Consider the following 23,359-nt stretch of genomic DNA (forward strand, 5'->3'; position numbering starts at 1 on the left):
AGCTGTCTTTTGCTCTGGTAGAAGAACGCGAGAGATATGTGAATCATCACGCTAGAGGTGTTTGGTCCTACGAGCGCAAGTTCAATGACTATCTAGGCAGCGTCCAGCGAGTTCTAAGGTGCCTATTTCACAGTGGAGGCTTATATCTGGAGTTTGCCTTGCCAATTTTCAAGATCAATCCTGCTTTTGACTGTTTAAACATTGTAAGATGTTTTACTACTTGGGTTTTAACCCATTGAACATTCAGGAATAGAAATTGGATTAAAATCCTTATGGACTACGCTAGAAAGTTAACGGATAGCCATGGAACATGCCGTAGACAACTCCGTCCAAAAACCTGAAAGGTTCTCAGGCTCATTCCAAATCCATTCCACCATCGAAAAGGTGTTCCCTACGATCGTAAGCGTCACTCTCTGGTAGTTTGTCCCCCTGCCCAGCACTCGCTGCATTCGAGTAACGTGCTTAATTTGCCAGCTTCCCATCAGGGCGCATCCCATACACATGCCGAGGGCCATCATCTTCACGCGACCGTTGGCAATGACTGAGCGATCATAATGGGCCCGTTTTTGGGACTACCTTAGTCAATCTACCGCTAGTAACGGATCCTCAGCAGCCGCCTCGCTCAGGCTCATCCCGTTAAGCGTCCCTTTTCAGTGCCTCGAAAGCAAACAACAAATCCCATTTTCTGGCCCGAAAATATCTCGACTCCGGGTTTAATTTGATCTGCGGCCTTTAAGCACCCTGTCGGCAGCACGAAACCAATCGGAAAAAAGGTAGACGCGCGCGTGTGGGGAAGTTTTTGGGAGCAGCAGCAGCATCACGCTAACGAGTTTCCCTTGAAAACGGTTTGGCTGTGATCCTCGATCGGGGAAATCTCATCCGATGTGTTTCTTTCCTACCTCCCGTTTCATTTTGAATGTTTAGTTCCGTTTTGTGTATGATTGCCGTTTTTTTTTGCCTTTTAACTTCTTGATTTTTTGTATGTTTCTTTCTCTCGCTCCGTATCACCTTGGATGGAGATTGAACGCCGGTCGCATGGTTGACGGTGTATTTTCCTTTTTTCCTGTAATCATAAGTCAAACCGAACCTAGCGGTAATTGCTAGGTTTGTGTCAGAAGTTTTGTACTGAAGATCATCTGACTCTTTCCCTTCGCGAGACGACGGTGATCATCACATCCCAACGATTTGCGTTCGCGTTTAGTCAGTTTTCAACAGTTCGTTGGATCCGTTCTAGATAGATCCGCATAGTTTTTTGCTTGCTCGAAGGGTTTTAACTTCTTAAACGGGGTAAGCATTTAAAACCTCATATGATCTCCCTTTCCCGGAACTTCCATAAGGACATTAGTCACGACAAGGTCATCTAAACAGGCAAAATTGCCTTCCCAGAACATCTTCTAAGAAAACGGTTTGGGCACTTTTTCTTTTCTTCCATTCGGGGATCACAAACCAGAGATCACACTGGCAGCGAAGGTGCTCCGTGTAGGTGCTTAAGTAGTGGTCGCCGCTTCGACAGCATAGTCAATCATTAGCACTAATAATGCCCATATACGCGAAGGAGCCATCTGTAATATGAGGAAAGCCCACGCAGTTCCCGCTACCCTAGTGTCGCTAGTTCATTGATTGATACTCCACTGCTGGTCTTCGTCGTCGGTGGCGCCATTATCGATTGGGATTTATTTGCATACGCTTTGAAAGTTATGTTTGACATAGCCTAGGACTGTAGCTTTGTCTTTAAGCTTTTCGGTAGAGGTAGTATAGAAGGGGTTATCGAATAAAATATGTATTTTGTAAGTAGCCATGTTAGATGTGTGAACGCCAACAAGCATGATTAATTCACATTAACGTAGATTTGAAATATATCATTTTGGGAACTTGTTTTCATGCCACTCGGTTGTGTGTGTGTTTATGGTTGTAATGTACAATTTTTTTTTGTTATATTATAATTATCCTCAGTTGTTCCGTAAGTCGTCCGTGTTCGTACCATTTTATTTCTAACGTGTGTTTCGTTTTTCTCCTTTTTTTCTTTTCTCTGGTTTATATGTCTATAAATATGTATTTACATTTGTGCATGCGTCGTGTGGTGTTCCGATTTGTCACTGTTTGTGTTTTGTACATCGTACTGTTAAATTTAAAAAAAATGACCTGGAAATTAAACACCGCGATGCAACCGTCATCGTAACAACGAATTCATGCGCAAAAACAAATCCATGATGGTCACGGAATCAATTGGCCGGCACCACACTGTGCATCGCACTCTAATGCGTGCACACACTGTTTGAATCCTGCTTTGCACCAACGCCTGTTGCATCACAATGCACATCCACCCATCTACTACACGCACCCACACACACAAACATGCACTCAACACCCTCCAGCTGCTGGGCGACCCGATGTGCTGCAGTCGGAAGATTCGATCCGGCCAGCGGGGGGACTGCCATCACACCTACTTCGCCAGCAGCAACATCCTCAGCATAGTCCTCTGCATCAGCTGCGCCACGTGCTGCTTTCGTCGTCTACTGCCGCCGCAACTACTGCTACCTCTTCGACCGCCTCGAGCGGCGGTCCGGCCGGCGGCGTTCTTGAGGAACCAGCGACATCCATGAACGTGCCAAACGCCACCACCACAGTGCCATCGTTGAGCGGAAGCCAACAAACCGGCGGACCCGGCGGTCTCTACTCGTCAGCGCTGGTAGCGGCCGCCGCCGAAGCGCTGGTGCAGTTCAAAGCGATGCGAATCTCGCCACAGCTGCAGCAAACCACGCCACCACCAGCCGGTGGCGCATCCGGTTCGACATCTAGTTCAACGTCGATGGACCCACCGGCCCCTGTGATACTGCGCCCGAAAGCGCACCAGCAGCAACAGCTTCCCCCGGAACATCCGGACCGGTCAAGTAATACACCAGCAGCCGCGAGTGGTGGGCCGGCGGACGGCAAGAATTGTAGAAATAATAGAAGAATCGGACGGCACGAGAGTCGCTACACCAGTGGTAAATTTATCTGCACCCCACCATTGCGCGCACAATGCTTCTTGCGCTGAGTGCCGATAGCTTGTCCACCGCAAAACAAAAATTACACTAAATTTTTCCATATCTATTGACCCGCACTGTTTATTCCTTACCCAACGTTCTTGGCTGTTTTTGGAGTTTGATACTGTCCTTCTTTTCTATGCTGCTGTCGGGTATACCTCGGCAGAAGCTTTCCACTAGGTTCCACGTACCGTACCTTCTTTTCTATTCTTCTACTCTTCTTTACATATAAGTCTAACTCAGTTTCCTCACTTATACCAATAGGAACTAACACACGCCGTCCAAATCAAACAGTAGGAAAAAAAAATGAAAATCTCTTCGTTAAGCCAAAAGCTTTCACGGTTTTTTATGTCTTCATAAAAAAAATTACACAACATTTTTAGGATATCCAAAATTTGTTGCAATATATAAACAGAATGATGAATGCCAATTATGGTAAAAAAACATATTTAGAAGTTTTATAAGAACTTTACTTCCAGGCCCACATTGATGTGTATGACTAAGTTAACAACCCACAGTAAAAAAATTGACCAATTATTTAAAAAAAAATTCAAGGGCGAATTTACTTCTTGTTTCAGTAGTTCAATAATACTAAAACTAAATACAACTTCCGTAAGGTCTGAAAACAACATTCAAAATCTATACCAGTTCCCAAAACTATCCCTCTAGTAGTTCATTCTGTAACTTCTTTTCATATGATGTTTGAATAGCAATTTAAACTTTTAAATATGATTAATAAGCATTTAAGAATCTGGAAGGATTAACATAATCAAATATTTCGATCAAAATTACCAATTAAAACATCCTTTCTATACTGGGTTTCAATTCCTGGTACTAACTTTAAAATCGAATTGCTCCCTGTTGTATAATATTAAACTCATTAACGCGACACCGTGCATTAAGATGCCGGAATTTAAATTTCGTTCGATTTGCAACTTCTAAGCACACAACTAACGGCAATCTGCGTAAAGCACCAACCTCCCCGTTAAAGTGGAGTTTAAAAAATGGATCTTTAATTCCTGCACACTTTCGCAACACCCCATCGATTAGGACCATCCCCAGGGTGTAATTCTCTTTCCATCGTCTTGCTTCATCGACACCCCGAGACGTGTTGGGGGTTGGCCAACTCCGCGAAACGGTTCAATTGACCCGTTTGGAGCTTATGTTTTATGTTTGGCACCTCGTTTCTGCACCTCGTACGATGGGGTGTTTTGTTTTGTGGCACGCTACATGCGTTTCCATGGGTTACGTGTTCATCGTCACCGGCGACGTCGGTGGCGATCGATGCCGGCGGTTTAATGTGGTACACGCTTAACATCACTCTTCAGCGAGCCCCTTCTTGGGCGGATTGGGTGAAAGAAATTTCAAACGGAACCCATTCGGTCGCGCGTGCACACGCCGTATGATTGATAGTGACCGGAGCGTTTGGGGTGTTGTGCAAAAAACCGTACTAGCCTCCCGAAACCCTCTCATGCTTCTCGAGACATCCAGCTGGCGCGCATCATACATCACGGCCCCTGTTTTACTATACTCCCCGTGGCATAGCGTGCAACTTCGAGGGTGGTGGGTGTTTGCATGAGCACACTTTCGCCACTCGTCAATCGCGTCCATATCTAGTTTCATATCAATTATTCGCTAATGAGCTCGAAAGGAGGAAGAAAACATCGATCTCAGCACAAAACAGAAGCGAGAGAAATTGTGCATGCTTTACGGCTTTTAGCATTTTTGTGAACGGTTCGATTAGTTTGGCATGTTACGTGTTTTTCTGTTATCTATTTCGTTTCGTTTGTTTCAATCTTCGAAAGCTTTCTGCATGAAACAGATTTGTAGAAGAAAAAGTGTTGATTAGTTTTTTGTTTCTTTCTGCAATAGATCACATTAGATAACATTATTTTTAACACGCAAATATAGGGTGTTTAAAGAAGGCTTAAAATTTAATATTAACGAAATGGTGCCACGTCTCAATTATCCCTTCTAATCCGTCATCTCTCGAGCCCGACAGCCGCGTAGCCGATCAAATAACACAATTTGTCGGTCGTCCGTCCGAATGATCGGCTCAAAGATTCCGTCTGGATCTACCTACGTCGCGTCGAGGTCGAGCCGGTTCGAAGCATCTCCGATTACTCTCCACTATTGTCGCCTGCTTATTGATTGACAAGTGACGATCAAGTTCACTGCATGAACGGGCGACAACCTCACTGGCGATGGGCGAACATTGAACCAACATCGAGGCAGAACTCGTGGGTGCTTGGCATTTTGCTAGGGATGGCCAGGAAGGCGCTAGGATTTAAGACTCAACTCAAAGCTAAGCGATCGTTCCGGCTAAGCGTTTAACGACCGAAACGGTCCAACGTACCGACAGTGGCCTACGCGTGGCAAGACAGAAAGATTAGCAGTTATGGACGCCTAGCTACGTGCGTAGCTGCAGGTTCTGCTAGTGTCTCTAGTTGGTCAGATCGTGGCCTTTACTCCCAGTCCAATATGGTAACATGTTACGTCAGTTACGTTCGCGTACATATAGATCGTTATCATGAAAAAGGGCCAATAGAAACCGGATTTTTCGAACGTTTTGATTTTCAAGAGCAAGGTATCTGGCAGCATCGTGCAAGATACACTCACGATCAGCTGGAGATTGACAATCGTGAAACCGGTTATAAGGTGTTCACCGACCTACGTATTCGAGCAAATGTGAAACTGTAGCGCAGTATGCAGTCGGTGGAATGGACACAACTAGCTGGAACATAAAATACGGTTAGAAAATTGTAGGTGGAACCAATCGTAAATCTTTCTTGTGATAAAGAAACGAATTATGCAGGCGCAGACACAGCTCATCAATCTTGCTTTTTTTTCTGTTCGAGTGTGATCATGATGACTTGATACTGCACATAAATATTTTACGGCATTAAAAGCTGGCGCCCACATGCACGTTTGAAAGCATTTCATTATAAAAAAATTATATTGACACTAAGCATCATGCACATTTACGGAAGCTCTAGGCATATTCCGAAAAGTTTCCGATGGGTTGTTCGTTGAAAATTCGACCGAGCTTTATCATGCCCATAATTTTCAGCTATCAAAATTAGTTTGCTTTATAGTCAACCTTCTTGAATGCGTAGGCATCTTCCATGAGGGTCGATGTTGAATTTAGTTCCCTTCAAATAGTGAAACCCCCTTCGAATAGTTCGATAGACATCATATCCCTAATGAGCAAACATTAACTAATCGCCGCTCGTTAACTTCTGATAAAGTGGAAACACCCACGTGTGGCACAGAAAAAGAAACACACCTGATAGAATAACGTGAAACCAGAAGCCGCAGCTAGAACCTTCCCTTAAATGCCAATTACCCTTACGATCGTTTAATGCAGCATTCGTTGGATGACCCAATTGAGTGTGCGTTGGTGAAAGAGGTTTCATCGCATCGCAACGTTTAATAACCTTGTCATAATGAACGCTAGTTAACAATCGTCTACTCGTCATTTATCCCCTGAATAAGCCCACGATCGTAGGGTTCTAGTAAAGTTACACACACGAACGATGGTGGAAGATTTAGTTGGTGAATGGTAGTAATCCTTCAGTCTGAACCGGCTACATAGAAATAAGCTTCTTCTTATACATATCCATCCTATCGACGTAGACTTACGAAAATCAAACTCCTAAAGTTGCCCCTTAACCGTTAACATCTGAAATGATGCGTAAAAATCATTTTTACATTGTTTTCTTTTTTGTTTGCTCTCTTTTTTCTCTCTGCGTTCTCTTTCTCTGCTCCCTTTGTTTGCATACATCCTGCTCCGATGCGATGAATGGCTGCTATCATCATCACCATGATCATCTCCATGTCCGTCATCAACATCCACATCGCGATCATTCGCTTATCGCCGGCCGTCGGGCTGTCGTTGTTGTTCGCATGACAACTTCATCTACTATCATCCGCTCCTGAATCCGAATCTGCCCATAATGACAAACCAATGGACGTCAACAAAACCACGATCACGATCCGATCCTTTCCACACCACACTCTCATTGTCTGCCGGACGCACACAAACATCGACACCGATCTGACCACCGACGACACGGATCTCGCTCACACAGAAGTACGCCAGGAGGCGGTACAGCAGGCACTAGCTGCATTAAAGAATCGCCCCAAACCTAGCTTACCAATGCCCTCCAAACGCAGCTCCGTGCTTAACCGTAGCCCCGAGCGCGACCATGACGATTCAGGTAAATGGTTCAAACGCAAAGCAAACCCTCCCACAGCAATCCAACAGGCTCCCGTTCCGTTACTGAAACGATACTCATTTTCATTATTCACGTCACTTCTGGCAACACACAATCGATAGGGGATATCATGGAGACTTCCGTCGTACTACTACTACAATGTCCGTTGTTTTGTTTTCAATTGGCTTACCTGGCATGCACGAACGCTTCCATCATTCCATGACGGACATTTTAAAATTTAATTGTCTTTCAACAATCATGATTCGTCTATAGGCAGCCAACTTTTGTAAAACATCGTTTTATGTTTGCTTTTTACTGTTATAAAACTAGTTTGGGTTCCCTAAACTAAACGAGGAAGAATTATAGTAGGCTTAAAATTTTGCCAAAAGTAAATTCTTTTTGACGTGTTATTCGGTTGCTTTGACTAAAAATTGTTAGATTATAATTGTGCCTCTTTTTCATGTCCACTGCAGACTCCAGTACGGAAGATGAATCCATACCGGAGGAAGGTATGCTGGGAAGGATATCGACCCCGGACCGGGACAACTACAATCTGCCTCGTGATCACATACTCACACGGGAACCGATGAAGTTGCCCTCCTCCCGGGATCACCACCATCACTCACAACCGCAGCCATTGCCCCCGCCGCAGCAACAGAAGCAATCGTCGCAGCACGGCATTGAGCGCCGACCACCACAGACAATTCCGACGCAGCCGAACAGCACACAGCACGCAACGCTGTCCGACACGTCGTCGGCCGGGTCGCCGCCGGCCGTACACCGCAACAACCACCAGTACCAGAACAAACCCGGCTACGATCTGACCGATCTGAGCGACTTCCAGCCGCAGCAACGGACACCGTATGCCGCGCCAGACATCACACAGTTCAGCGCGAACACCAGGCGCGGTGCGGACCGGGTGACGCGCTATGTGAATCTGGCGAACCAGGAACCAGGCGATACGAGTACGGCCGGCCGGTGGAAGGTGTCCGCGAAGATACAGCAGCTGCTCAACACGCTCAAGCGACCGAAGCGACGCCCACTGCCTGAGTTCTACGAGGACAACGATATCGAGCTTGAGATCGCGGCTAACCCGAAGGATCCGAACGCACCCAAGCCCGAGGGCAGTCTGATGACACCGGTGCAAGGGGAACAGCTGATCGTGCCATCCGGGTTACCGCGTACACTCGAGGCAGCCCTGCAGCGGTACGGCACGAGCTCCTTCAAGGCTCCGATGGCAACGGTGCTCGATCCGAACGGAAAGATGACGACCACGCTCACCTACGGGAAGCTGCTGTCGCGCGCACAAAAGATCGCCTACGCTCTCTCGACGAAGGTCTTCAGCAAAGGACCGGAACAAGTATCTCTTAAACCGGGCGATCGCGTAGCGCTGGTCTACCCAAACAGTGATCCGTTAAAGTGAGTACACGATCGATGGTTCCAACCGAGGTTCTGTTATTTTATCTTGCTATTTTCTTGCAGTTTCCTCACAGCCTGGTATGGTTGTATGTTCCGTGGGCTCGTGCCGCTACCAATTGAGCTGCCACTGTCCAGCTCGGACTCGCCACCCCAGCAGGTCGGTTTTCTGCTAAGCTCGTGCGGCGTCCATGTGGCGCTCACTTCCGAGGCCTGCCTGAAGGGACTGCCGAAGTCATCCACCGGCGAGGTGGCCAAGTTGAAGGGCTGGCCCCGATTGCACTGGTTCGTGACGGAGCACCTGCCCAAGGTGCCGAAGGATTTCAACACCAGCAACAACCGCATCAGCGAGGACTCGAACGCGTACATCGAGTACACGACCGACAAGGATGGAAGCGTGATGGGCGTGACAGTGTCACGCCAGGCTATGATAAATCACTGCCGTGCGCTAACGATGGCCTGCCACTACACCGAGGGCGAGACGATCGTCTGCGTGCTCGATTTTAAGCGCGAGGTCGGTCTATGGCACAGTATCCTCACGTCCGTACTGAACGGCATGCACGTTCTGTTCATTCCGTACGCGCTCATGAAGCTTCGGCCATCCTCCTGGATGCAGCTCATCACCAAGTATCGCGCCTCGTGCTGCCTTGTGAAGAGTCGGGATCTACACTGGGGTCTGCTGGCCACCAAGGATCACAAGGAGATTTCACTTTCGTCGCTGCGGATGCTGCTGGTGGCGGACGGCGCAAATCCGTGGTCACTGTCCAGTTGCGATCAGTTCCTGAGTGTGTTCCAATCGAAGGGACTCCGGCCGGATGCAATCTGTCCGTGTGCGAGCAGCTCGGAGGTGTTTACGGTTTCGTTGCGCCGACCGGGACGGTCCGCTGTTGGAGGCTACAATCAGTCGGCCACGGGCCGCGGCGTTCTGTCAATGTCCGCACTATCGCATGGCGTTGTCCGAGTTGATAGTGAGGATTCGCTTACTTCACTTACACTCCAGGACTGTGGTCAAGTTATGCCGAGTGGTAAGTCGTCATATCTCTAGGATAGCAATGTAACTTATTATTATATTAATTATTATTATAAGGGCAACCATTTTAAAGGGTTTTCTAAATTTTGTTAGATTAAAATGTTTCTTAAACTTGAGTTTAAAAATAAGTTGCCCCGTGCATTTGGATTGGCAATATAATAAATAAGAATATCAATCATAAACCTTATTTTAGTTTTCGATTAATACAGAAAAAAATAATGCTTAGTCCTTCAAAACCAAATAATGTTGTGACATTTGTAGCAAGATGGTGAAAAACTAGCAGTTTATCTCTCAAAACGACTAGTATTAAATATAAATATAAAATAGATTTAACAGTATCGTTATAGTTACAGGATAAATGGTTTTATACAATGTCCAATATATTCGCATACAAATTCAAACATCAATAATTTCAGAACACTAATTCGAATTTTCTAGGTATTTTTTTATTGAAAGCTATTATATTAAATGAATGTAGCTTTAATTCAACGCCAATCCTATTATTTCTGTTACTTATAAACTGGAGAATAAAATCCTCACTGTTAATTTTACTCCTATTAATATTATTTTGTCTTCCTCAGCTACGATGGTTGTCGTCAGTGCCGAAGGATCACCGGTGCTGTGCAAAACGGATCAGGTCGGCGAAATCTGCGTCACTTCCGGATCTAGCGGAACTGCCTACTACGGTTTGGAGGGCATGACAAACTCCACCTTCAAGGTATGGATACCTTAGAACTTGCTTAGTCCTTTTTCGCTTCATCCTAATCGCAAACTCTTCCTTCCGTAGGTGCAACCCCTTCTCGAGGCGCCCGTCACGAAGGACGGCGAAACGATCCCCGGGAAGCCGATCGGGGAAGAAACATACGTACGCAGCGGTCTACTCGGTTTCCTCGGTCCGGGTGGGCTCGTGTTCGTTTGTGGCTCCCGGGACGGCCTAATGACGGTGACTGGCCGGAAGCACAACTCCGACGATATCATCGCGACGGTGCTGGCCGTCGAACCGATGCGCTTCATTTACCGCGGCCGCATCGCCGTGTTTAGCATAAAGGTGCTGCGGGACGAGCGGGTGTGCGTCATCGCCGAGCAGCGCCCGGACTGCTCGGAGGAAGAATCATTCCAGTGGATGTCGCGAGTGCTGCAGGCGGTCGATTCGATCCATCAGGTCGGCATCTACTGCCTGGCGCTGGTGCCTCCGAACCATCTGCCCAAAACTCCGCTCGGTGGCATCCACCTGACCGAGGCCCGGCGGCGATTCCTCGAAGGTTCGCTGCATCCGGCCAACGTGCTCATGTGCCCGCACACCTGCGTCACCAACCTTCCGAAACCCCGCGAAATGCACCACGGTATGTATTGGGTGGGAAAATACCATCGACATTTTCTGTGACGACACTTTTGTACGCCTTCGTGCACCTCGCTGTACCACCTATGTGTTTTGTATGTGTGTATGTGTGTGTGTGTGTATGGGTGTTTGTGAGTGTCGTCGAAACGTTCGACATGAGGGAAAGCCTCTTACCAGGACACTTTCCTTAAGAGCATGGCTTTTGCGTGTGTTTGGCGTGTGATCGTGTGCTGATTGCGGTGTGAATGAGAGTGAAAACTTTAGGTGTTTTCTTGTTTTTTACATATACGCGTGTCATTCATCACTTCCCACTCGTTTTTCACCATAATCTTTTTCCAACCACCATTTTCTTCCATTGCCTCCGAGTAGAGCACATTGCACAGTGGCGCGTGTTTGAACGCCAAAACATCACATCATAATTTGTATAAATGTGTGCGAGTGTGTGTGTTTTTTATTGCAAAATTATGCTAAACTTTCGTTAACAGAGCCATTCCAAATCATTTGCAAACATTATCAAACTGTTAGGTATGCAAACCTTTCTACTAATTCACTCAAGTAAAGCTAAGTCCGTACTCATTCTGAGTGTGTAATTTTTTGGCTATGACTTTTTTTTAAAATTATTTTTAACACTTAACAAATGATATAAAAAAGGTATTGCATGGTCCACTCGAAGGTGTACATTTGAGATATTGTGATATTCACTAGATAAAGAATAACCAATAATAACCAATTCGACTCATTTCTAAAATCAAACTATAAACTTACTTGGTGTTATTTAATTTTCACAAATGAATTTTTTTATTGAAATGTATGAAACGATATAGAACCAATTTTGGCATCAATTTATTTAAATTAACCCCTTTCCATCCGGTTTAGTCATTCCTTCTTCCAAGGTGTTCCGGTTTTAAACACTTTCTTTTCACTCCCCCAAATGAATCCTACCTTTCATGTCCCTCAACCTCTGCCCCGCGTCCCATTGGATTGGCGTGTACTAATCTTTCACCATTCGTTGGTTGCCATTGTTTTCGTATAGTTTTCATTTTCTCAAAATTAATATCATTTTCTCTCTCTCTCTCTTTCTCTCTCTTTCTTAATTTTCTTTTCAAAATGCTGCTCTGCTCCTCACAAATAACAAACCAAAACAAAACCTCATATTATCACGCGCGCGTCAATATCGATTCGTTCGGCATACTAACAAATAACTGGCGATGGTTTTCCTTCCTTGCAATGACTCCGGTGCCGGTTACGATTGCACATTGTTTGCTACCCGTAAAAACAACTCCCCCGTATTGCGAACGTTCGTTGTTTTGCGTTTTGCGGAAACCGTTTACTAACCTCTCCGATTACTGACTCCGATTGGCTAACGGACCATGGTGTGCTGCATCCTTCTAACAACAAAACGTGCGTGTCGCCCCGCGATGATGATGATGGTCCTGTTAATGTTTTTTTTTAATCAAAATCTAAAATCTTCATATGTTTGTCCATTTCTTGTGGGCTTTCGGCGGATGTATGAATATCGTGCCCATTTATATTCGATCATAACATTCACAACTGTTACCACATGATCCATCACCATTTGATTATTGTTTTGTCTCGTGCATCATCGATTTCATCATCATTATCCTCACCGATCAACGACAACATAAACAACATCGACGATATTTTCTATCATCAACATTGGCGAACAAAAACAACTTTCCTACTATTTGTAAATACACGATGTATCCGTTCACACTGTTTATTTATTTAATCGACGATCATATGTTCTATTGTTTTATCATCTTTATTGGAACACACATCATCGTTTCACTGATAACTTGGCAAACGTATCCATACAACCTTGTGCTATCGGCACTACACTTTCATTGTTTACAAACGCTTTTATGTTATACTGTGAAACAAAAATTTTATTCACCTTTTCACACACCCAACACACTCGAACTTGATAATTATTGCCTCCCACCATCACCACGGATGTGGTTGGACAAATGTGCCATCAATGCTTTCTGGGCACATGCGCGCGCCATCACGTTTGATTGAAAATCCAAACAAAAAAACAACAACCAACCCCACACAATCTATTGCGCAAACACTAAAATCAGGCTCTATCCAACAACTTCAAATTTCCGGAACGTCGTCTTCGTCCTCCGCCTCGAATCTTCTCGGCGTCGGAACGGGTGGAACCGCGGGTTCTACGGTGGGCGTCGTCGGCGGTGCAGATGCCTCCGTTGGTCCGGCATCCGTCATGGTCGGTAATTTGGTGCAGGGCAATCGGCTTGCATCTGCCCAGGGTCGCGATATCGGTCTGGCCGATGACAATGAGCGTAAGGTATGTGAGAACTCGCCACAAATAAGCGCCAAAAGAAATTAACGTTAACGCCCGTTCCGTTTCGCCCAAATCTAGCATCAACTGATCACGGGAGTCCTGCGATGGCGTGCCAACTCGTCGCCCGACCATGTCCTCTACACTCTGCTCAACGCGAAGGGTGCGGTCGCGAAAACGCTCACCTGCTCCGAGCTGCACAAACGGGCGGAAAAGATTGCCGCCCTGCTGCAGGAACGGGGCAAGGTGAATCCGGGTGATCACGTTGCGCTGATCTTCCCGCCCGGATTGGATCTGATCTGCGCGTTCTACGGATGTCTGTACCTTGGCGCAGTTCCGGTTACCATTCGGCCACCGCATCCGCAGAATCTCATCACCACCCTGCCCACCGTGCGCATGATCGTGGACGTATCCAAGAGTGGTATCATCCTTTCGATCCAGAGCATTATCAAGCTGCTCAAATCACGTGAGGCCGCAACGTCAATCGACCCCAAGAGCTGGCCTACCATACTGGACATCGAGGACAATCCGAAGCGCAAGCTGGCTGGTAAGCAAAATGATGATCTCGACAAGAGCATTCGCTCTTGATATTTGATATTTGCCTAACGGAAACGCATCCTTTTTCCCTTCACTACTTTCAGCCATCGCCAACAGCACGTTGGATTCGACGGCCTACCTGGACTTCAGTGTTTCCACCTGTGGTCGCCTAAGTGGCGTCATAATAACGCATCGGTAAGGGAGATACCTAGCCATCGTAAAAGAAAACATCAGTGATGTAGTAACACATTTTTCATCTTCTCTCGTGCACATCCAGATCCTTGTCGAGTCTTTGTGCCAGTCTGAAGCTTGCCTGTGAGCTCTACCCTAGTCGCCATGTGGCACTCTGCCTTGATCCGTACTGTGGCCTTGGCTTCTCCATGTGGACCCTGATCAGCGTCTACAGTGGCCATCATTCGATTCTGATCGCTCCGTACGAGGTGAGTTCAGCATGAAATGCTGTTAATATGGTTTAAATAGATTGAAAGGATATATACTGTTACACAGTATCCGACAACTTCAAACTGGGTCTAATTTTTGTGCGGTTTTTAGAATGAACACTAAGCAAAACCAGTAATAATAGAATCAATTCAAAAGAGAGATAAGATTGCCTAATTGTTAAACGGGAACGGAACAAGCCGAAAATTTGATCTTCAATAAATTACTCACAAATAAAAGGTTCTTAAATAATTTGAAAAACACGCTATCCACATATTTGTATACTTCATGCTCTCGCTCTCATTTACCATTTGCACAGCAATTAATTAATACACAATTAAATAACCAATAATTTTAAATGTACCATACTTAAGTTTAATACAATTTAGATCAGTTACAACGAGGTCTTACCTATAAATTGTTTAAACAGTGTTGGCTGTCCTTTCAAAAATGTTGCAACCCTTTAGTGCATTGCATTCAACAATGAGTTGAATAGAAGTAATTTTTTTTTAATTTTATTTATCAAAAAAAATTCCTAGAAGAAAAGATCACTTTCAATTCAACATTCCCTAACTTCCGAGGCAATAATTTTGGATGAAAAAAGTAGTGTTATACAGGTTAAAATATGCCATTGCCCATGTTCAAAATACAACAAGGAAATCTTCGCTTCAAAGTAAAAAGGGTGTGTGTTATATTCAATATCTTAATATCTGTTCTTTATCGAATTCCAATATTCTGTATAAATAAGTACGCAATTTTAGCCATAACCTAGGTGAAACTAATAAGCCTGTTTTTCCTTCCCGTTTCAGGTGGAAGCCAATCCTAGTCTTTGGCTGAGCACACTGTCGCAGTATCGCGTGCGGGACACGTTCTGCTCGTACGGCGTCATCGAGCTGTGCACCAAGGCCCTCAGCAACTCCATCCAGGCGCTGAAGCAGCGTAACATCAACCTCGGCTGCGTGCGGACGTGTGTCGTCGTGGCGGAGGAGCGCCCGCGCGTACAGCTCACGCAGCAGTTCTGCAAACTGTTCCAGGCGCTTGGCCTCAACACGCGCTGCGTATCGACGTCGTTCGGGTGTCGCGTCAATCCGGCCATCTGTGTGCAGGGTGCCAGCTCGGCCGAAAGTGCCCAAGTGTACGTGGACCTGCGGGCGCTGCGGAACAATCGGGTCGCTCTGGTCGAGCGGGGTGCACCAAATTCGCTGTGTCTAGTCGAATCGGGCAAGCTGCTGCCGGGCGTAAAGGTGATCATCGCCAACCCGGACTCGAAGGGACAGTGTGGAGATTCGCATCTGGGAGAGATTTGGGTAAGTGAACAAGGACAACTCAATCAGGGCCAGTTTGTAGCGAACTTAAATCAAAGCAAACTACAACTTACGAGTTCAATTAAGTTTTTCTGCAAAGAGGATGCAGGTCACTGGACTTGGCTCCTAAGAACACTCATGTTCGTTATACAGTTAGTTAGTTTTAATTGAACTGTAAGTTTCTCACTTACGCTAAAAATATTTCAAACTCGGGGATATAACACTATAATCCCTAGCAGGCTATGTAGAACAGTAATGTTGCCATGCCATCGATGATGCGCTGTAGCCATTATAGAGCTCAACTTGTCTGATGACCTGGCACTTGTTAGTGTTTTGATGAGTAAAAATTGCCTTACTGTTTGTCTGCACCCTCTGTATGGTGCTGGCATTATGGTCCAGGCTGTGTTTTACTGACGCAATGTTTTGCATTCGCCGCGCATTGCCAGTTCCTATATATTCCTGGCAGTTGTGCTATACAATCTTCGGTAAATTACCTGAACGTTGTACTGCCCCGTTTGGGTGAGCTGGGTCGCTTGCCTCGGTAGAATTGAAGTGAAAAGGCATTTTTCTTCCAATAGCAGAACCGAAGCAACGATTTCATTTATCGAAGTTGCGATCATCCTGAATTTTTGGCAAAACATACTATACGTGGGGCAAGAATAGCACAACCCATGTTTTTGCCAAAATTTATGGAATTTCCTAAAAAAAAAAGAGCTTTTTCTTTTAAAATCGACGAAAGAATTCAAATCAACGTAAAACGTTTATTTAAATAAAACTAAACTTACCAGTTCGTAATCCATGTATTAAATCTGAAAATCTCTCTTATTCCATTCAGGTTCAATCACCGCACAACTCGAATGGTTACTTCACGATCTACGGCGACGAGACGGACTACAACGACCATTTCAACGCTAAACTAGTGACCGGCTGTTCGACCAGCGATATCTGGGCCCGGACAGGCTACCTAGGCTTCTTGCGCCGCACCGAGTGCTCGCAGGCGGGCTCGATCCTGGACGAAACTACCCCGAGCATAGCTAGTCGCGATTCGGATACCGAATCAATCCATTCACAGGTATGTTCCTCTTCCGGTGGTAAGCAATCGTTCGTTCGATTCAAACTGATTTTGAATTCGTTTTCTGCCAGGGTCACAATACGCTCAACTCGACGACAAGCTCGAACGCGGCCACTCCGGCAACGACGGCGGTCGTCGGAGGCAGTGAGCAGGAGCTGCACGATGCGGTGTACGTGGTCGGTGCACTGGATGAGGTGATTACGTTGCGTGGCATGAACTACCATCCGATCGACATTGAGAACTCGGTGTTGCGCTGCCACAAGAAGATCGCCGAGTGTGCCGTCTTCACCTGGACCAACCTGCTTGTGGTCGTGGTCGAGCTGGACGGGAACGAGTCGGAAGCGCTCGATCTGGTGCCGCTGGTGACAAACACGGTGCTGGAAGAGCATCAACTCATCGTCGGCGTGGTCGTTGTCGTCGATCCCGGTAGGTTAAATCGAGTGGGAGCGGTGTCGTGCGGAAGTTCATTAACCATTTTCGCTTTCTTCCGATTCCAGGCGTTGTTCCCATCAACAGCCGCGGTGAGAAGCAACGGATGCATCTGCGCGATGGTTTCCTCGCCGACCAACTGGACCCGATTTACGTTGCCTACAACATGTAAAGCACAACTAGCAGCAGCAGCAGCGTAACCAATAATGCCAACCAAACTGCCTCGTTGTCGGATGCCTACCGCCCACTCGCCCCGCAGCATTGTTGTCGCACTGGACTCTGTACACTGGACATACACATTCGTCGACCGGTTGTTGAAATTTGCGAGCGGTTGCGAGGTGCTTATATTGTCCCACAATTGTGACGAAAACACGGAAAAGGAAACGTAACTGTTTACAAGGAGATTGCTAAGAGGAAAAGCAGTGGGCGCGCTCACAGAACATTGACGACATTTCTCTTCTTTTCCGCGCTGGTGCAGATGCGCAAACACAAAGGGAAAATTATCCAGAAATGTCTAAAGCGAGAGCGATAAAGAGCAGGGAAGAAAACTCACTTTGAAGCATACGCAAACAAAAACGCACATAATAATTTGTAGTAGTTGCAATTAGAAACTAAATTCCATTGAATTGTTGTTGTGCGGTTATGTCGGGGGAAAAGGGATGCGAACATTAATTTGTATTCCCCAAACGAAGCATGAGAATGAATGAGAAGCTGTATAGAGAAGGCAACCTTTGCCATATCGATGAAAAATTTCTCTGCCGACAGGGCCGGGAAGAATTCCAATTCCCAACCTACGCAATGTAGTGGTAGAACGATAAAGCTATTCGAAACATCAAATGGGCAGCGTGAAGCGACCACACTCTAATCTTCCTTTGGAAAACAAATCATTTAATCAATCATCATCAAGCGATTAGAAGCGGCATTCATTAGCAATTTCGATAAGACCTCCAAAATGCCGCTGGTATTTATCTAATCTATTTCCCTTTTTTATAGAAAGCGTTGTACATTTGGTTCACGGTTGGTGTGATTTAGGTTGAGGTTTCATTTTAAATTAAAAAACAGTTTTTGAACAAATGGCGAACGATTGCGACAGAATAGTAAAAGTCACACTAAAGCTTTCCATCGTTTGTCCTTCCGTTTTAGGTTGTATCGACACGGTTTCTTTTTGGAAGATTACGATTATATACGACCTCTGTACATACTACTTAACGTAAAGAAAAGGCAAAAGGATAAAAAGGGAAGCAAACCGGAGAATGGAGCTAAATTCGCTCTAACGCGTGAAAGTGAAAAAGGAAAAACACTATTTAAAGTAAACAGAAATCAATTTGCTCTTGTCCGCAAGAAGCGCCAAGCCGGTTTTGCGAACGAGGCGAGGGATTAGTTATTCTCGTATTATCGAAGTGTATAACGTATACTTAGTACAGTAGCGGCACACAAACGGACGCCCTCAAAGTAAGAGGATTTTTTTTCACATGATAACAATACACAGACGTACTTTCCTTCCTCGTTCTTCGATTCTGCCCTGCTCTGCAACTTCCTTCGACGTACATGTAGGTTTACGAGTGTTTTTTGTGGTAGTTACAATAATATAACTTCCTTTGTGATTTACTAAGATGTAGCAAGTTGACAAGCAGCGGATGTTGGATATATAAACGACGAAAGCGTAAAGAGAATGAAATACATGAACTAGAAAACCCCTTTCCGACCTTTTCTTACAACTGCGACAACGGTTACGATTGGGCTTTGTGGGGAAATATAAATATTTAAAAAGCATCCTAAAACTCCATTTCTTCCTCCATATAGACTTATATTAACCATCCTATTGATTCCGCCAATTGGTTGATATGAGAAAGCCACTATTGAACGGCTGATTTAGTGACACGAAGCGGATAAAAATAAGTGACTTTTTTCCAAATAATTATTGCGGAAAAACTTCCCTACCCTTCCCAACGAGCTCTCTTGCTGTTTAACAGTATTTTTTATCCATTCACGATCGGTCCCGTTTTAACTAAGCTTAAGTCACTGTGTTCGCGTTCGGTAGGTGCAAGGTTGAGCGATATGTAAGACAACTAGGGTGGTAAAATTCTTTCGGTTTTGATGAGATGACCGAATAGAATGAAGAAAAAAATCGATAGCATTAGGACATAAGCTTGCTAACAGGTAAAATACAACCGTGCGATGGTTTTGATTATGTTTCCTTCTCTTTATTGCATTCAATATGCTTTTGTTTTCTAGTCTGCTTCACTTTTCACATAGTTCATGTGGTGACGATGTAAAAAAGGGCTACATTTTAAATGTTCTTCTTCCATGATTCGGGGAGCTAAAGCGCTTCTTATGTACATTTGTGTAAGTTGTAAATTTATTTACTTTTTTTTCTATATTGCAAACACATTAGTTTACTTTCTATTGACAGCTTTCGTGTTGTACGCGCGCATTTGAGTTGTTTGTCGAGTGGATCCCATAAAACTTATAATCGAATTATTATTGAGGATCTCAATCGCTAAAGACACACACACACACACACTCAGATACATACATACAATTAGAAAAAAAACTTCTTTACGAATTTATCCCTAAATTAGTGTACCGTGGCTTTATCCAGCGAATATCGTTCAGAGATTGCGTTTCATCTTAACTGATCGTTAGCGATAAACTTGATCCGGAAGTTTGATCCACCGCCCCCTACCCCCTTCTCCCTGCTCCATCGTAACGAACAAGTAAGTCTAAGTTCCTTGCATAATAAACATAAAAAGGGCGGAATAAACTTTGCGTTAGGCAAATGGTAGGTAAACGGAAGGAATGAAATCACAGTAGGAAAAAAGGTAATAGATAAGGTTAAGGTACGGTACCGGAAACCCGTCGCGCGGGTGGCCGGGAGGTAGTAGGTGAACGTCGGTGAGAAAGAAGAAGAGTTCACTTTCGATTAACTTAACTTACTGCATTACTTTACATCTATCAACTCTTTCTTCAACTCTCGAATATCGTAAAGAAAAAGGAAAATAATCGAATCGTATCCGGATGGTACTGGCCGGAAGTCGGCCACTACGAAGGGTCAAAACCGACGAATATAGTACGTACGGTGGGAAGAAGCACGATCACTCACTCCAAATGTCCCCTCTCCTCCACTCCTCAAGCGAACATGGAATAGCTAAACATGCGTACGTTGTGGGAGCACAAAGAGGACACACACGTACACGCAAAACCCGGATTGGAAACCCGGGGAACATTGACCAGGACCTGTTTATGATTAGAAAGGAAAATAAATGTATTTAAAATGAATTGCTGATGTTGAGTTGTATTATTTTACTTGCTACGTTGTTCGTCGACGACGTACCGAGGTGATGAAGAGCAAGCGTTGACAATCCTTCTAAGCTTGATGACAAATCTGTAGAAAAAAAACTATACACAGAGTCGAAACGGCAAATAAATATTTTCTTGGTAGACAACAAACTTTTTACAACTGTCCTGACTGATTTATTTGATGATCCATTAGTTTTTAAGTTTTGTTTTGACCGTAATAATAAAGACAATTTTTTAAATATAATTTGGTCCTTATCAGATGATGTAAAAAATGTAAAATGTACAATGAAATGCAACGAAATCATCAATAACTGATAATTCGGTCCATGATGTGACTATGCCGCCAATGGAGAGAACTCTAGTGAATTATACTCAAGTCTTTCGGACAGAATTTGAGAAGCCTTTTTCTGTGCGCCGCGACTTCGCCGACGTCGAAGAGATCGCAACGGAAGTCGAGGTAGAACTTGTGAATTTCTCAAGAATTTAGTTTGGGCCGTGACTATGCCGCTAACGGAGAAGTATCAAGCGTAAAGGAGGGGAGTGGAGTGAAGCTAGGTTTCGGATCGCTGGATTGTTGAATTAAAAAACTGTACTTTTTTTTCCTCACAAATGTCGAGGAGAAAATGTCTGCTTTATTGATCAAATTTGTCAACTTATATGCTAATTTAATTCCTACTAACTAATGAGTGTGAACGAGATAGAAGATCTCGTTCCAGAATCCAGATAGTCCAACGCGCATCGTGGGAAAGTTATGCGATCCTGTATTTCCATTACGCATTTTGCTTCCCTAAGCTTCTCCCTTTCTCCTAATGACAACACGTTTCGTACTGATCGTGATAGCGATCCACTTGACGCTTTGTCCCTTCGAATCCTGTCTTCTTATGCGGGCATCTGGCTCTCGTCACGTGGTTATCTGGATGTCATTGGCTTTGTCAATCGTGAGAATACGTTGTGATTAAACATTGTGATTAATAAATGACCTTTTTGGTCTCGATTTCTAGCGATACCATGCATTGCTGCCTAATCCTAAAAACGTGGCTTCAATGCTCACGATTGTTTTCCTACTTTGTTATGCACGCATCTGAAAATCATCAAAGCCTACGGGTTTTCTTCATTCCTGTTCGCAATGTAACGCGACATTGTTGTTATTTCTTTCTTTACTTTTCCTCAGCCCGCTGAAGGGTAGATTTTCATCCCATGTCTTTTCCCCAATTTGTGGCCTTTCCTTATACATTGTTTACCAGTATTTTCCCTCACATGTTTTTCTTTCGTGGTCAGAAGTAAATTTTTCTATCTGCTTGGTATCACGAACGAAAGCTATCGTCCGTCCGTAACGCCGCCCCTCGTAAAACGCGTACGGATAGTTAAACGCCATCCGTAATAGGACGATATCGGCTTGATCGGCTTGTGCTTCTGGCGCTGGGGTGGTCTGGTCTAGGGGCTGCTGGGCTCCTGTTGGTCGATCGGCTGCTGGTGCGGCGTAAGTCGCGGCTCGGATGGTTGCGGGTCGTTCGTTGGTGTGATGGGGTGGCTCGGTGGCTTGGTGGCTACGGATCTTCAGGTCCTTGTCCTTAAATACTATCGGGCGCGTTGTTCAGGGTACTTTCTTCGAGTGAAGGAAACTTATTTTTCGCATGTTTGGAGTCCAGCCTCTTTTTCGTCTGTTTAAGATTCGGTTGTACCCTCCATGTATTCTTTATGGGTAAGCAATGATGTAAGGGAATCCCTAGTAGTTCTGCCGATTGCCGTTGACATCACATTACATAGCCACGTCAACCAGGACATACATTTCGACCAGTATTTGCTTAAAGCATTGTCAATCACCTTTTCGGTAGCAAGAGCATCGAGAAGCATGCATTACCGATGAGGCAATTATTCTGTCGCCTTGTTAGTAGACCATGCTTTCCATCTTTTAGAGGCTTTCATCTTCTTACACGCCACTTTCCATTAGGCTTGGAAAGGAGGTGTATGACCGAGTCGTTATTATGTCCAAGGTCAGTTGTTCCAGTGGCGTTGTTTCTCGTAGACGTTGATTGGTTGTGTACCATCTTAATCCGAACGTAAATTTTGCTAGGAGGCGTTTAGTGCAATCTATCTATCCATTCAAGGACGTATAATACTCCAGGTGTTGCGACTGCTGTGTATCCAGATCGTTTTACCAAGTTGGAGACGAATTCGCTCGGGTTAAGGCGTGCGAGCGTTAACTTGGTTTCTATTAAGGCCTTGTCGATTTTGCATATCTTCGTCATTACAGTAGCATGCACTTCAGTTAATTTCTGTCCTGAAATAAATTAACAGATCGAGGTTCTTTCCATGACTGCGCTTTCTTTCGAAGGGACACCGATATCCCATTCGTTCCAGGATGAAGATTCGTGGATCGAGCCCTGATGGAGAGCATGTGTGATTCTGTTACCAACGTGTAGACATCCTTCGATCGGGTTTTGACATCGTCGTCAAACGTTTAGTTGACCGTTCCTTCGTTGATTACGTCGTTCCTCGCATTGTCGTCTTCGATCGACCTCCCACGTGCTGTAGCCGTATTCCGCATCCAAGCACCAGCCAACCGAATGTACACATACGATCCCCTTGCGAAGCGTTATCTTTTCATTCTCGATGTGTGCCGCCGTCGTGTAGTCGTACTCGCGATGTACCAGCCCGTCCTACCAAGTATATCCTGCCGTTCTGTAGACTCCACTATTACAAGTTGAGCCTCTAAGGCTCCCTACAATAAGCGTCTGACCCTGGTTTTTTTTTAATTTTTTTGAATTTCCCTGATCCTCTGATCTACGGATAACAATATTTCGCCAAACGCCTGTTCGATCCTAAACTCATTTGGCGTGAATTCCTTTACAATGTACGCGTTTACAATGTGGGCGAACATTTTCGGGCTTCTTTGTAGGTCTTGAATTTTTACCTCTTGTTTGGTTA

General features: G+C 44.9%; 1 protein-coding gene across 1 annotated transcript in view; it reads left to right on the forward strand.

Annotated features, from left to right (window-relative positions):
* LOC131268610 (disco-interacting protein 2) overlaps positions 1 to 19,465 on the forward strand; it is a 34,184-nt gene extending 14,719 nt beyond the window's left edge. The window contains exons 10-22 of the mRNA XM_058270838.1: positions 7,118 to 7,246; positions 7,717 to 8,662; positions 8,726 to 9,684; positions 10,271 to 10,407; positions 10,477 to 11,032; positions 13,131 to 13,357; positions 13,433 to 13,898; positions 13,993 to 14,083; positions 14,166 to 14,328; positions 15,136 to 15,633; positions 16,466 to 16,702; positions 16,774 to 17,128; positions 17,200 to 19,465. Of these exons, the coding sequence (XP_058126821.1) occupies positions 7,118 to 7,246; positions 7,717 to 8,662; positions 8,726 to 9,684; positions 10,271 to 10,407; positions 10,477 to 11,032; positions 13,131 to 13,357; positions 13,433 to 13,898; positions 13,993 to 14,083; positions 14,166 to 14,328; positions 15,136 to 15,633; positions 16,466 to 16,702; positions 16,774 to 17,128; positions 17,200 to 17,303 (4,868 nt within the window). The 3' untranslated portion in view covers positions 17,304 to 19,465. The remainder of the gene's footprint in view (positions 1 to 7,117; positions 7,247 to 7,716; positions 8,663 to 8,725; positions 9,685 to 10,270; positions 10,408 to 10,476; positions 11,033 to 13,130; positions 13,358 to 13,432; positions 13,899 to 13,992; positions 14,084 to 14,165; positions 14,329 to 15,135; positions 15,634 to 16,465; positions 16,703 to 16,773; positions 17,129 to 17,199) is intronic.
* Positions 19,466 to 23,359: the final 3,894 nt, after the last annotated feature.

This window comes from Anopheles coustani, chromosome 3 (genome assembly GCF_943734705.1).
Source record: "Anopheles coustani chromosome 3, idAnoCousDA_361_x.2, whole genome shotgun sequence".
In the NCBI taxonomy this organism is placed as follows: Eukaryota; Metazoa; Arthropoda; class Insecta; order Diptera; family Culicidae; genus Anopheles; species Anopheles coustani.